This window comes from Perca flavescens, chromosome 1 (genome assembly GCF_004354835.1).
Source record: "Perca flavescens isolate YP-PL-M2 chromosome 1, PFLA_1.0, whole genome shotgun sequence".
NCBI classification, from domain to species: domain Eukaryota; kingdom Metazoa; phylum Chordata; class Actinopteri; order Perciformes; family Percidae; genus Perca; species Perca flavescens.
The window spans coordinates 25822238-25835910 of NC_041331.1; the positions used below are offsets into that span (position 1 = coordinate 25822238).

Here is a 13673-nt window from a genome sequence, read left to right on the forward strand (position 1 = left end):
AAAGGAGTATGATACTGTAGTATGATATTCATCTCCTTTGCTTCATTTCATCAAAGGGTCACTGTCCTTTTGATGGCCGTTTCCTGTATTATGATTTTTACACCTGTAATTACAAGATATAACCACTATGGAATGTTTCACTTGTCCAATTACAAAATATAATATTGGTACAACTGATATTAATTATAAAACGGTTAACAACATATATCCAAATAATGTAAATGTAGATTTTTTTACAGCTTTTCTGGTCTGCATTTATGGTGGTGCTAGAAATAAATCAACTCAAATATATCAAGCACCCTACTAAAATATGACATTGTGAGAGCTATGTAATCTGATGTAGCTAAACTATAAATAATGGCGATAGATTACTTGTCATTGATAGTTTCCAGCAAACCTGCACTTTGAGAACAGGCACAGTTAAGTTCTTCCATAGACTGTATATAAAGTACATGAGTTCTTCGCTTAAAAAGTTCAAAGTTACTGAAGTTAAAGACTGATTTTGTCTTTACATAATAAACTGCAGTCTGACCAAAACACTAAATGAATACAACTGTATTTATTTAGGGGAATATCCGCCAGGCAGATGAACAGTACAGTTTCCCAACTTAAATGCAACACATTGTGCTCAAAAAGCCATATTATCAATTAAAACAACACTAAATCTAAACAAGTTAAATATTTTAACAAGAGATTCACAGGCTGAAAACCCAAACACTGAACAGAATAAACAATGGGAAACTTTCTCCACACCAAGACATAAATAAATACAAAAAGGCTTCCTTATACAGACACGTTAAATTCAGTTTTACAGTGAGCCGGCTGGTACAAGCATCACACTGCATATTAAATATGTGGCATTTTATCAGTGCAAAAAAACAAAAAATAAGGTGAAAACTCAGTTGGAATGTATTTTAAGTAGTTAGTGGTGGGTTATGGAACGTCCTGCAGGCAAATGGGAAAAATAATACACTTAATGTAAACTTTATTAATTGTTTTTGTAAAGCACTGTTAGGATAGCGTGAGGTAAGCGTGTAACATGTAGGTTTCCTTATTTGCAGATCCTGCGTGAGTCTAAGAAGGGAACAGGCCAATCAAATCAAACCAGCACACTTCTTTCGTCTTCATCTCCTGTCTAAGCTGTAGGAGCGCTGAGGCCCAATATTATTCAGGATATTCAGCAGTACTCAGATGCAGTGAGTGACTACAACAACCGTAAACTTCTTTTGGTCTTAGCAAGTTAGAGAGGCACACATTTATACTCTTGCGCATGTCAGATCCAGTGGTTCTACTCAACGAAAAGCCCTGTAATGTTTAGGGATGAATGGTGTACGGGGGTGGATCGTGGCTCCACTCTCGGGATTTAAACATTTGTAATAACTTTATATGCATAGATTGCATGAAGCAAAATCTTGTAAAAGCATACATTTACTTCAATGGTTAACACATGTATACAAACCTTTCACACATTTTTAAACTAAATTTAGTAGTCAAATACCCTAAAACTTCTGACAGTTTAACAATAAAAGGTCACTAATCTGTAATTTCTAGGACAAGCCGGTTTCTGTTAATGTCAAATAATGTGATACTTCACCTAAAATCTATAATTTAAGCATCAAACGCTCATCCTGTGGAAACTTGACAGGTGGCTGTTAAAAGGTGGTAGTTTCCTTCTTCAAAGTCAGTTTCTATGGTTGAATAGATTACCATTGGTGAGGTTTCAGTGGGGGAAAAAAAAAAAAAAAAGTACCAAACATATCTATTAATCCCTTTCTCTGAGGCATAATCCACTTTCCCTCTGTCTTTCCATATGTTTGTTCCAGCCAGCGTTTACCCAAAATATTACTCACAACACATTGCTGGAGTATGGTCTGGCTGCATGAGTTAACGTTCTAATAGAGGGGGGAAAAAAATGCTCTGGCTTGTTTTTTTATTTATTTTTTTAAATCAATCAATATCGTCTTCGGCGGCGCTAAGCCCCGGGTGTCCTTGCAAAATAGATAGCGGAAAGAGAAGGTGACAGCCTGAAATCTGGCACGTCTCCTAGCAGTATAAGTAAACCAGACTAATGTTGCGCTATCATCCTCATTAAAACTTCTTCAAGTAGTATATTTTGATAAAATTATTACAGAATGTACTGAACATATGGATGATGCAGGAGTGGTTTGAAATTAGATGTTTAGATACCTTTTCCGCCACTATGAAAACATGTCACTGCTGAAATCCACTATAGCAGTCATGAATTCCAGCTCACTATAGCTGCTTTGTCTGTGAAGGAGACTTTTCACAGTTTTCCTACATAAGGGTGTGAGAGATACTCAAAATTAAGATTTAAGATTGAGTAACTCTATAGAATTGGGCATTTTTAGGGGCAATGCTACAAATTAAGACTTTTCATTATTCAGTTTTCTATATAGCTTATTTTACTCAATCCCTGGTATCGTATGTATGCCATGGCATGTCATAACATAAAAACCTACAAGCCCCTCTTGCAATCTTTAAATGTATGCTTATTATTACACACTCCAAAAAAATATAAATTAAATAAAAACTAAACTCTGCACAGCTCCATTATTCTTATTCTGAATTTTACAAAGGCTGTGCTCCAACGGAGCATCATTTGCATTCTGCCATTCGCCACACTGCAAACAACGAAAGTGTTTTGTTAGTCAAATCATCCTCGAGCTTTGATATTCACATTCATGTCCGAGCTAAAACCTTCCTTTCAGAATAAGGTGCTATTCGCGTTGGGAATAAATTAACACCAAAATACATCGAAATGTTATGAACAATAGAGATTCAAATGTTTTCTAGATTGGACTGTACATTGGCTTTTAATTAATTAATTAATTTACAGCTTGGCTCAACAACGGGTCATGACCCAAAACTGGGATGCTTGTGCACCACTTTGTTTCAATAGTGCTGATGCCTAGTTCAACAAAATAGTCTACTGTAATCTTCAACTCTGGCAAACACTTTAACTACTGATGGTATGATGACTTGACATGAAAAAACTAAAAAAAAGAAAAAAAAAGGAAATATTAAAAAAGTTCTGGTATACAGTACATCAGGAAGAGCTGCGGTCTTACCTTATCACAAGAATGAAGTATAAGCTATTTGATCTATCTCTGATTATCAGTGAAATACAACAAACTGCATGTTTCCAAAAAAAAAAAAAAAAAAAACACAGAAACAGAAACATATCCACACTTGCTGCTTAAAGTTAGGATAAAAGGAAATGGTCAGACATTTGCTGAAAGGTTGTTTTGTTTTTTTTTACACAAGGAACTTAGCCAATATTTGACATTGGTGGTGCCTTGCTGACAAGTATCGCATAACAACCTTATTTTGCCAGACATTTGCAGTCATGACTCCATGACTTCAAGCTTCAGTAAGAATAAAGACTGTGTCTACTTTTTGGCATGGTACAGGTTATAAAACGTGTAAATGGGGCACAGGTAGATTTTGACACAGCTATTATAATATTTTATGTTGAGAATCAGAATAATGGAGCTGTGGTTAACACATTTAGTGTAAAAACAGTTATGTTTTCTAAAGGAAAATATTCTGCTCAAAATAGGACAGAATGTGAAAATGCAAAAAGTAGTCATGAGTAATGTAAACTGCCTCAGCAGCTGAATTAAAGGTAAAACATTCAGAGCCCAGTTTTGTCAGACACATGTAGTAGTTGCACTGGCTGTATAAATATATTCAGTTCTTATTTCTCTGCAGAGCCTCACACAGGTTGTGATTTGGATCTGGCTCCTGACTCATGATCTCAACACACTCCCATTCACCACTACAGCTGGACCGTTTCACCGCCTCAACCACCGTCTGCACATACAGACCATCCTCAAATGTTGGTGCCATGGCAACCGATCCTCGCGCCCATGACCTGCGCTCCTCGTGAGCCTGAAAAGACTGTCTCAGTGCCTTTACCATGGAGCTCAGCCCCCGCAGGTGAGGCAGGGGCATCTCTTTTACCTCTGGTCCTGCCGACCCACTGTCGCTTAGCAACAGCTCCTCACCTTTACTCCCATTGCGTTGACCATACAGCTCTGTTCCCCTGGCAACCAGTCTTCCAGTGGATCCAACTACCATAACCTCGTGCACAAATGACCCTGGCATGTTGAAATTCAGGGTCACAGTGCAACACACACCACCAGAGCTAGAGCCGGTACCACCCATCAACATTTGGAAGAAGCAAAAATCATCGCTGGTGACGCGGCGAATGCCTCGGATCAAACCATTTTGTTGTACAAAAGTCCGCAGCAAGCCATGAACACGATGGGCTCTTGCCCCGGTTAGGTAACTTAAAAGGTCAATGATGGACGATCCGGCAGTGTGCAGACCGCCTCCTCCCATCAACTCCTCACATGTCCAGCCGTACGACTGATCCAGGAGGCTGGGGCCATAGACTCTGACATCACACACCTGCATTTCGCCAACATATCCCTCCATCAGCAGCTGGCGCATTGCCACAAAAGCTGGCAGGAAGCGCAGGGTATTACCCATAATGCTGAGCAGCTGTGGGTAGTATCTGGCAGCAGTCACCATCTTGAATGAATCCACAGCTGTTGCAGCCTTCTCACACACAACATTCTTACCTATACCTGCAGTGAGAGAGGGAAAGGAAGGGGTTATCAATATTAAGATAAAATGGAATTTAATGATCTCTGAGGTAAAGTGAAATGAGAATACTTTTACATTTCAAAAGATACAATCTGGCAAATCTCCCACTCCCACATAAAAACCTTTTCATGGTTGTTGGTTATTTTGTATTGCAGCAACGAAAAAGGTTAAACAATTGATTTCCTTCGTTAAAAGTATCCTTTATAATGCAGTTGAAAGTGGTGAGAACCGGGTTCCCTCACTATGGTTCTTAATCTGCCTTAAACTAGTGATAAAGCTTTACACTCAATTTATGTTTTACATACACTCAGTTGCTACTTCCGTTTAGATAACGGAGGGTAAACAAAATTATACAAACAGCTCTCTGCATAACGCAATACAATATAAACAGCATAACAAACCAACTTGCAGACTTGCAATGCCTCTCTAAATCAGTTTCAGCAAAAGAAATGTAGGACTGATTGCAGGGCTGTTGTATTAGACTGCATTTCTTTTAGCTAGGTGTACCTTTTATTATGATTTGAAGGTGTAGGGTGGACTTGGTGCAGAGTTGATGGCCTTAAATGCCATTACTACCCAGTTCCTGGGGTTTGGTATGAATAAACAAAAAGTCAACATTCTCCTACAACCACATGTGATAGCAAAGAGGGTGTGTATAGCGTGTATATATGGAGATCAGCGCCCTTTAGTACCTCTTGGAAGTAGTCCCTTTGGTGGGGACACACTCAGGAAGTTGCAACTAAAACAGGAAGCTGAGGTCAACACTCAGGAATTCCATCAGATACAGTAAGTTAACGTTATAGATCTACTCTCCTCTGATACGACAATGCGTTGCTTATGTTTGCTTCAATGTGCTGCTAACAGATACGAGATGTGGGCAATTTCAAGTTTTTGTCGTTAGGTTTGTTTTGGGGTTTTCGCCTCAAATTGCTATGTTCCCTGTGATCACAGCTATGACCATTACCATTCATCACATCTCAAGGATAAACCCTGAGAAATACGTTACAGAAGAACACAGCCATGCATCTTTTGGAGAGTACGGTCATTACAGTAAAAAATTTCTAATCTTTTCCAGAGTCGACCTGCCACGCCCAGCTGGGTCAGGTCACATTAGCAGTTTGTTTAACTGAGAGGGCAATACAGTGTCAGCGGAAACTGGAATTAAGGATCTGAACCTGGTATTTAGGAAAAAAACTGAATATCCACCAATATTCTTGTTTTGTTTCTTTAGCAATGCAAGCAATGTATAGTATGTTTTATGGCTTGTGATGGAGTGACTACATGTATGCTTAGCACAAATGTTTAGTGTAAAAAGTGCAAGTCATACACTTTAAATATGCCCAAGGTTTTTTGGACAGGGCAGGCTGACAAAAGTAAAAAAAAAAAAAGTCTGCCCTCTTACCCAGTGCTTTGACAGCAATTTGCCTTGTCATTGAGGGTGGAATATAGATGCAAACCAGGTCGACATCTTGGTGCAGCAGGACGTCATCAGATCGGCTGGTGTGAAATGGGATGCCATGCTCCTTTGCTAAGCAGCATGCTTCCTCTTCGCTTCGCCCCCAGAGTGCATGAACCTCAAAGCCTTCAGCTTTCAACAACGGGACCAGCACTCTGGCTGTGCTACCCGTGCCAAATACACCGACTCCTGGCAACATGACAGTGCCACTCACTGCAAACTTACGTGTTAACCATGGCCAGCCTCACCAACATTCCAACAGCCTACGATTCCCTTGCCTGTCAAGGCCTTGACTGTGTCTGGAAATCAAGGAGAGCTTACTGTACCTGTGAAAGAAAAGAAGAGACTAAGTGACGTTGACAAATGGTGACATTGACAAAATCATATATCATACATTTTTTATGTAATTTTATGTTGTTTCCATACGATACTTAAACTTTAGGGGAGCAATAATGACCATGCATGTAAAAGCATGCACTGTTTCTGAGCAAAAGCAGTTAAATGAGTTCAAATCACTTTAGTGTAATGCAGGATTTAGGACCAGACATTAAGACATTTAATCTATATCACAATGTTAGGATAACCAAAACCACAGACAATAACTTGTCTCATAGCATAATATGTATATTATCTAGTGACTGTATCAACAAACAGGACAAACATGTCCAATGGAGGTCTCGACCAGTTTCTCATCAGCAGTCTCCGCCAGCTACTTACATTGTTTCCTGTTACATAGTTAACATGCCATTCCTTGATGTTCCACACCCACCGAAAGTCAACGTCACCTCTACCTCTGTCGCAACTTTGCAAGTGCAGTTTATATCTGTGTTTGACCTTATCCAGGTTGCACACAGTGGCATTTATGTACATCAACTTGCACACAGAGCAGCTGAACTAATAAACAATTTATCTTAATAACATTAGGTTAAATATGAAATTGTGTGTAGCTCAGCTCACCCGAGGCCCTCACAACTCTCCACTGTCGCTGATTTCCTGATCTAACTGTTGGTGAGCTGCGACTGTTGCGTTGACATCCGTCGTCCATGTAATTGCTGTTAGTGGGCTTGTGCAGTGGGGAGCACCTGCCCACAGTGTTATCTAACACTTCTTTCTTGTCTTAACTCTAAATGAGGTTGTGCAAAGACTACAAATGTTTTGTCTATTTATAATATTGTGAATATGTATTTACGGGAGAAGATGTGACGTGAACATTAGAGGAAAAACCTAGAAACTGGCAGGAGTTGACAGTGTGCCTCACTTGCCTCCTTGTAGCCATCACTGTACAACAACAGACTGACATATGCGTGTGTACCTGCATTACCTATGAAGCTTTGGGGAAAATAAGCTCTCCCTTTTGCACACTGCATCACCTCAGGGCACAAACAGCGTGGCCAAACAAACACACATTTACCAGGCTGGCAGTAGTTGTTGGAGCCTCAGTAACATACTGGACACCACTGGAAAGTAACCGAGCCGTGCTGTGTGGCTGTCGGTCAGATAACAAAGCCATGCCGCATGAAATTATCTCTGTCGAGATCAATTGTAGTTGGGTATTAGTCTTTTTATTTGTTACGATACCACAAACTTGCGAAAAATTGACACTACTTTAAGGTGCATATGATCCGGATAGCTAAGGTTCACACACGCACAACCTATGCTGATAACGATACAGCGTTAATGCTAGCACGTTCAGCTAGCCCGGGCCAGACAGCCGCAAAGCGAACTCAAAAAGATCCGTATAAACGAATGTACTTTACAGAGTTAATATCTAAAGTTAATTTACCTAACCGTCATTAAACTTGTTATAAAAAGCAACCCATAATGAAATATAACATCAGCTACCTACTGTATTTAACGACAACATCAACAGCGATTGAAGGTGCTCAGCCGGGGCGCTGCCCAGTTGCTAATGGTAACTTCAGTGGCAACGGCAGGACTGAGGGGAGGACTAAGAGGCGGAGAGTTAAGTAGGACACACAGACGCCTTTAGCAAGACGCGAAAATATGACTTTGGTCAAACACACGTAAAGTGGTTAGATAAAGCAAAATAACTAAAACACAATTTAGATAAACGTATGTCACCGATATAGGTCTGCCTGTGGAGCAAGTACATTCTTTGATCGGGCACCGTGTTTTCCCATGATTCAGTATGCTAGCCTTGATACACCGCTGACCGCTTACCCATTTGAAAAGTAGGCTAACTTCATGTTTTTTTTTATGGTTGGTATGGTATTTCTACAAGTTACCTTTTACACGGGTTCTGTGGAATGAATGGTAGCCTACGGTCTGGTTAGGTTCTGTATGAAGCGTATGCTACATTCCGCCCCCTTTTTCTAGAGGGGTAGGGGACAGGGGATGTTTAGGGGGTGAGAGCAGATCAACAGTAGATTCCACATAGAAGTGGTAGGCTATAAACAGCATTCCAAAGTTTTCAAAAGGAAAAAGATTTAAATAAAATAAAATAAATTATATAACAGCTAATATGTCCTTTCAAACCACATTCTTTCACATAAAATATGGACACATGGGATTTTACCTTCCATGGATGCTTGACATAAAACTACTTATATATATATATATATATATATATATATATATATATATATATATATATATATATTTGATATATATATATAACTGCTTTTATTTTCAGCCAACATGCGTAAAACTTTGTATGAACATAAAACAATTCAACTACTAAGAACTAAACTGAACAACGTTTCACAGACATGTGACTAACAGAATAAACATGTGTCCCTGAACAAAGGATGGTCAAAATCAAAAGTTGCTGAACGTTACAGGGAAGACATCTTCCTCCCTCATGTGGTACCCTTTCTGCAGGCTCATCCTGACATGACCCTCCAGCATGATAATGCCACGAGCCATACCGCTCGTTCCGTGCGCGATTTCCTGCAAGACAGGAATGTAAGTGTTCTGCCATGGCCAGCGAAGAGCCCGGATCTCAGTCCCATTGAGCACATCTGGGACCTCTTGGATCGGAGGGTAAGGGCGAGAACCATGCCCCCCAGAAATGTCCGGGAACTTACAGGTGCCTTGGTGGAAGAGTGGGGTAACATCTCACAGCAAGAACTGGCAAAACTGGTGCAGTCCATGAGGAGGAGATGCACTGCAGTACTTGCAGCAGGTGGCCACACCAGATACTGATTGTAACTTTTGATTTTGACCATCCTCTGTTCAGGGACACATTTTTCCATTTCTGTTAGTCACATGTCTGTGAAATGTTGTTCAGTTTAGTTGAATTGTTTTATGTTCATACAAAGTTTTAAGCATGTTAAGTTGAAAATAAAAATAAAACGTTTCTTTTTTGTTGAATATATATATATATATACGTTTCTTTTTTTGTTGATTATATATATATATATATATATATATGTCATATTTTTCCTAAACTGCTTTGCTTTGACATGGTGGAGGAATACTGTTTGGTATCTCAAGGAATACAAATAGCACAAATGGTGTAAGTAATGGGATCAGTGCATAACTTTTTATTTTAACAGAACAGTAACCTGTTCAATCTTTGATTGCATTTTCACTTTTGTGGATGGATATACTTTTTATTTGAGTTAATGTGTGTTCAGTATGAGAATGACCTCTCGCTCTTGCTCTCTCTGCAGGTTCTCTGCCCTTCCTTATTTGGAATACCTACAGTATTTGCCTAATCTGTTTATTGTAAAGGATAACTTGTTTTATAGGCTAATTTATTCTGGTCTGAAAGGGTTTTCTGTTGAAATGTTAACTTTACGTTTGTAGCCTACCTTCTTGTATTTATTTGTTTTTTAGTGTTGAATTGTAAATTTTATATTTGTACCCTTTATGTACTTATTTTGTTTTGTGTCAGCACTAGGAAAATGGTTTCTTTAAAATTTGTCTGAATAATGGATGACACGAAAATAAACCATTTATTAATCATGAGGATATTTAACATGTTTATTAAGACATTCTGAATTCAAAGCCCCCACACACACGATCCGCCTTCATATGTGTTTTTAGCAGATGAATTGTAAAGCCTTCCCTTGGAACATGCTTATTAAAAATCTGTATTATGTATGAAGTTATTGTTCACCTAAATGTTGTCATTATTTTCTGTGTGCTTGTATTATAACTAAATCAAAAGATTTGGACATGGAAACAATACACTAGCCAACTTCTCTCAGCAGAGCTTAGAATAGCGTTACCACCTACTGACCAGCAGGGGCGGTAGTTTACTAACTGATCAGGACGATCAGGACAGGAAGAGCAAGGGATTATGGGACTTTTAGTTCTCAGTGGATGACGGTTGGCTTGATAAGACCGCGAAGAACAAAACAAGACATTTACCACCGAAAATAAAATATCAGCCTCGAATTCAGCATAAATACAAGCCACGCATGCTTTGAGTCCGGAGAAATTCAGGTGGATTCAGTCGTCGTACGAAGAAAAGCGGCTCACTTTTGGTGAAAAATAAACAGGAAGTTGTTAGCGTTGTGGGACGTGTAGTTCCGCTTGTAGGCCACTGGGCTTGATAACAACGCATAGAATAAAGAAACAACAATAAAATAACTCAAACTTCGCCCGAGGACCGTGCTTTTAGTCTTGGTGCTGAAGTAAACATGCCTGGGTTCACCTGCTGTGTCCCTGGCTGCTACAACAACTCGCATCGGGACCGGGACCTTCGATTCTACACGTTTCCTAAAGACACCACGCTGAGGGAGCTGTGGCTGAGGAACATCTCCCGGGCCGGGGTCAGCGGCTGCTTCAGCACCTTTCAGCCCACAACAGGACACCGAGTCTGCAGCGTGCATTTCCCCGGCGGGAGAAAGACATACAGCATCAGAGTACCGTCCCTCTTTCCTCTGCGGGGCGTCAATGAGCGCAGGAGTCGGCGGGGCAGAGGGAGGAAAGTGTCCGCGGCGGTTACTGCCCCCGCCGCTGCTGCAACCTCCGGGATTGTCGTCACCAGTGTGCTGGGTAATACGGCAGAAGGAGCCGAGGGCAACGCAGGCGGCGAGGCGAGCGATGACAGCATCACCGTGGTTCAGATAGGCCACAACGGGGAGTACCTGGGCACGGCGCGGCTGCCAGCCCAGTCAGAGGGGACTTGTTACACCGCCGCCGTTGTATCCGGCGAGCTAGTTGCCGACGACTCATCGGTCGAAACCGCGTCCACTGTGCACCAGCCGCCTGTGCAGTACGTCAGTGTGACCAGCAGCCCGCTGGACCACGCGTACTCGCTGACCACCGGCACCACGTCTGCCGAGCTGCTGCGGAAACTAAACGAGCAGCGGGACATCATCGCACTGATGGAGGTGAAGATGAAGGAGATGAAGGCGACCATCCGCCAGCTGCGGGTGACCGAGGCCAAGCTGCAGGAGGAGGTGCGGGAGCGGGACCGGCTACTGTACGGAAACTCGGTAGCTTTAAGCGTCCGGAAGAAAATCTGATGAGCGAACATCGCCGGAGACGACCTGTTACAGAGACTCCAACTTACCGAGATTCGAGGGGTTTGAATACGGCAGAGCCAGCCCTATTTTGTACAGAACTACGAACGATGACAATTTATTTTCAACAAGTAGAGTTGATTTTTCGTAGGCCTGAGGTAAAAAGTTGGCTGGCTAGTTTATGTAGCTTATATTAATAACACCATTGCTAATTACTTAGAAAGATGCAGTCCTCTATTGGCCTGAAGCCCAAACAAGGTCAATAATACATTTTATTCATTCAACCGGGACTCATAGTTTGCACAGACTTTCCTTACACATTTATAACTGGACTGGTGAGGAAGATGCTCGAAACTGCCTAGTTGCATAGCTGGTTTTTCTTTACTTTACTTACGAATTTAAATTAGGAGGTCGATGCAAGAAACATCTCACAGTAGATTTGCAGAGGTAAATTATGCCAAGATGAAGCATCTATAGGATTTTTTTTTTGTAAACAAAACACTATTCTTGGCACACTTGTGTTGGTAGTCAATGAAATAAAACTCTACCATGACTTTATCAGAGTTACCTTTTAAAAGCACCCTCAAGTTTTTCTCCTTTTTATTTTTGTGCAAGAGAAAACAGACTTAAAGGAATTCCTTAAAACTTGAAGGGGCACTCAAAAGATGTAATCTTATTAAATTATGTTTCTTGAAGACATGCATTAAGTTACATTTGCTCAGACTTTTTTTTCAAGATCTTAAACGAAAAAGGTTCTCAAGATACCTTATGCAACTTGAACATGAATGCCTGCCCCTGAGGTTGTTTTGTGAAACAGCACCTGCTTGATTAATGTGTGATGTTTCTCCACACAGAAGTTTAGTGGCTGCATTTCTCTGTCCTGTTCATGAGTGTTTTATGCACAGGATGTTCCATACATTTCTGATTTTTGAACTTGGTCTGACAGCTATGCTCTGCTCTCATTTTGAAGTAAATTTCATTTTGAAATAGTGCTGATTCAGGCTGAATAATTTGTCAATTCACGAACTGTTTCCTGATTGTGTCCAGTCTCACAGTAGTAAGTAATGGGTCAGAAGATCCTGGAGTATTTTTATTGCTTTTACCTTCACGTTGAAAAGGTTGAAGTTCTCCCCCTGTGTCGTAGTCACCTGTCAGTGGCTGTTGTTTGGATTTTCTTTTAAGAAAGAAGAGAAAATGTTCCAGTTTTCCAGTGACTTGCTTTAGAAATATTTTTTTAGCTGTGTTGTGGAAAACGTATAAAAATCTACAATTATAAAGACTTGTGATGGAAACGAAACACGAACTCGCATCTCAACGTTGCTGCCCTGTTTCCTACGCCTGGTGGGTGACCAGGGTAAAGTCTCACTCAATACTTACTCTGTCAGTGTTAAAGGAGCGCCCTGATGAAGATATTGCCTTATTAAGATGAATGTGATAGATGTGTGAAGTGTGCACACCATCAACTTAGCTGTTTCTTCTTTCTGATCTTGAGAATATTACTTGTTGAGAAACAACACAAGGCACTGATACCAGTTAAGGTTTCAGTGATTGTAATTTAGGGTTAACTTACTTACTATAGAAGATTCATTCATTCATTGGTTAAGAAATAAAATATCCAAAAATAATGAAACATGGCCAATACAAGATACCAGAGGATAAACAGATGTCCTCAGATTGCTTCCTTTGGTCAACAGTTGAAAAACAAAATGATAGGTAGTTTTTAAAGCAGCAAATTGTTACATTTGAAAAGTGATGAGCTATTTTTACTTCATAAATCACATACAGCAGTGAATTGTGTGTCAAACTATTTATTTATTCGATAATCTTGACTTATAATTTCAGAACTATCGTTTCAGTGAGTGTACCACTACAGTGTATGGTTTAAATGATTGTTTTTGTTTTGTTTACTTGACTTTTTCATAGGTTGATAGCAGATTTGACTTTCAGTAGAAACAAGTTGTGAAATGTGTCTGATGTTGCAGCATAATTTTCTCCCTCTAGATGGCGGTGGCACAAAAGCTTGAAGAGCAGGAGGTTTAGCTCCTGTCTATATGGCCTAATTTGCTTTGTGTGTGTGTGTGTGTGTGTTTCAGCAGCTTGGATGGTCATTTGTTTAAATGTTACTCATATTAAAGCAGTGGAATGTT

At 40.3% G+C, this 13673-nt stretch overlaps 2 protein-coding genes across 6 annotated transcripts; one reads left to right on the top strand and one right to left on the bottom strand.

Annotated features, from left to right (window-relative positions):
• Nucleotides 1–544: 544 nt before the first annotated feature.
• On the bottom strand, nt 545–8435 carry gfod2 (glucose-fructose oxidoreductase domain containing 2). 5 transcript variants are annotated; one of them, XM_028586994.1, is made up of 3 exons: nt 8335–8435; nt 6035–6414; nt 545–4613 (listed from the first exon to the last, which is right to left on the bottom strand). In XM_028586994.1, exons 2-3 carry the CDS (start codon nt 6285–6287, stop codon nt 3712–3714), a joined length of 1155 nt encoding a protein of 384 aa, XP_028442795.1. In that variant the 5' UTR covers nt 6288–6414; nt 8335–8435; the 3' UTR covers nt 545–3711. The 5 variants fall into 5 exon arrangements, with proteins under 5 accessions (XP_028442795.1, XP_028442767.1, XP_028442776.1 ...); XM_028586966.1 differs by lacking the exon at nt 8335–8435 and adding an exon at nt 7935–8322; XM_028586975.1 differs by lacking the exon at nt 8335–8435 and adding an exon at nt 7931–8322.
• Nucleotides 8436–10312: 1877 nt separating this feature from the next.
• Nucleotides 10313–13673, top strand: thap11 (THAP domain containing 11). Its single transcript, XM_028575434.1, has one exon. The coding sequence runs from the start codon at nt 10699–10701 to the stop codon at nt 11527–11529; it is 831 nt and encodes a 276-aa protein (XP_028431235.1). The 5' UTR covers nt 10313–10698; the 3' UTR covers nt 11530–13673.

Bases quoted from the DNA above. Each gene is read 5' to 3' on its own strand.
- gfod2 (XM_028586994.1), bottom strand. From the start codon at position 6,287: ATGTTGCCAGGAGTCGGTGTATTTGGCACGGGTAGCACAGCCAGAGTG. The intron at 4,614-6,034 runs GTAAGAGGGCAG...CTCTCACTGCAG, and splicing joins AATTGCTGTCAAAGCACTGG to GTATAGGTAAGAATGTTGTG.
- thap11 (XM_028575434.1), top strand. From the start codon at position 10,699: ATGCCTGGGTTCACCTGCTGTGTCCCTGGCTGCTACAACAACTCGCAT.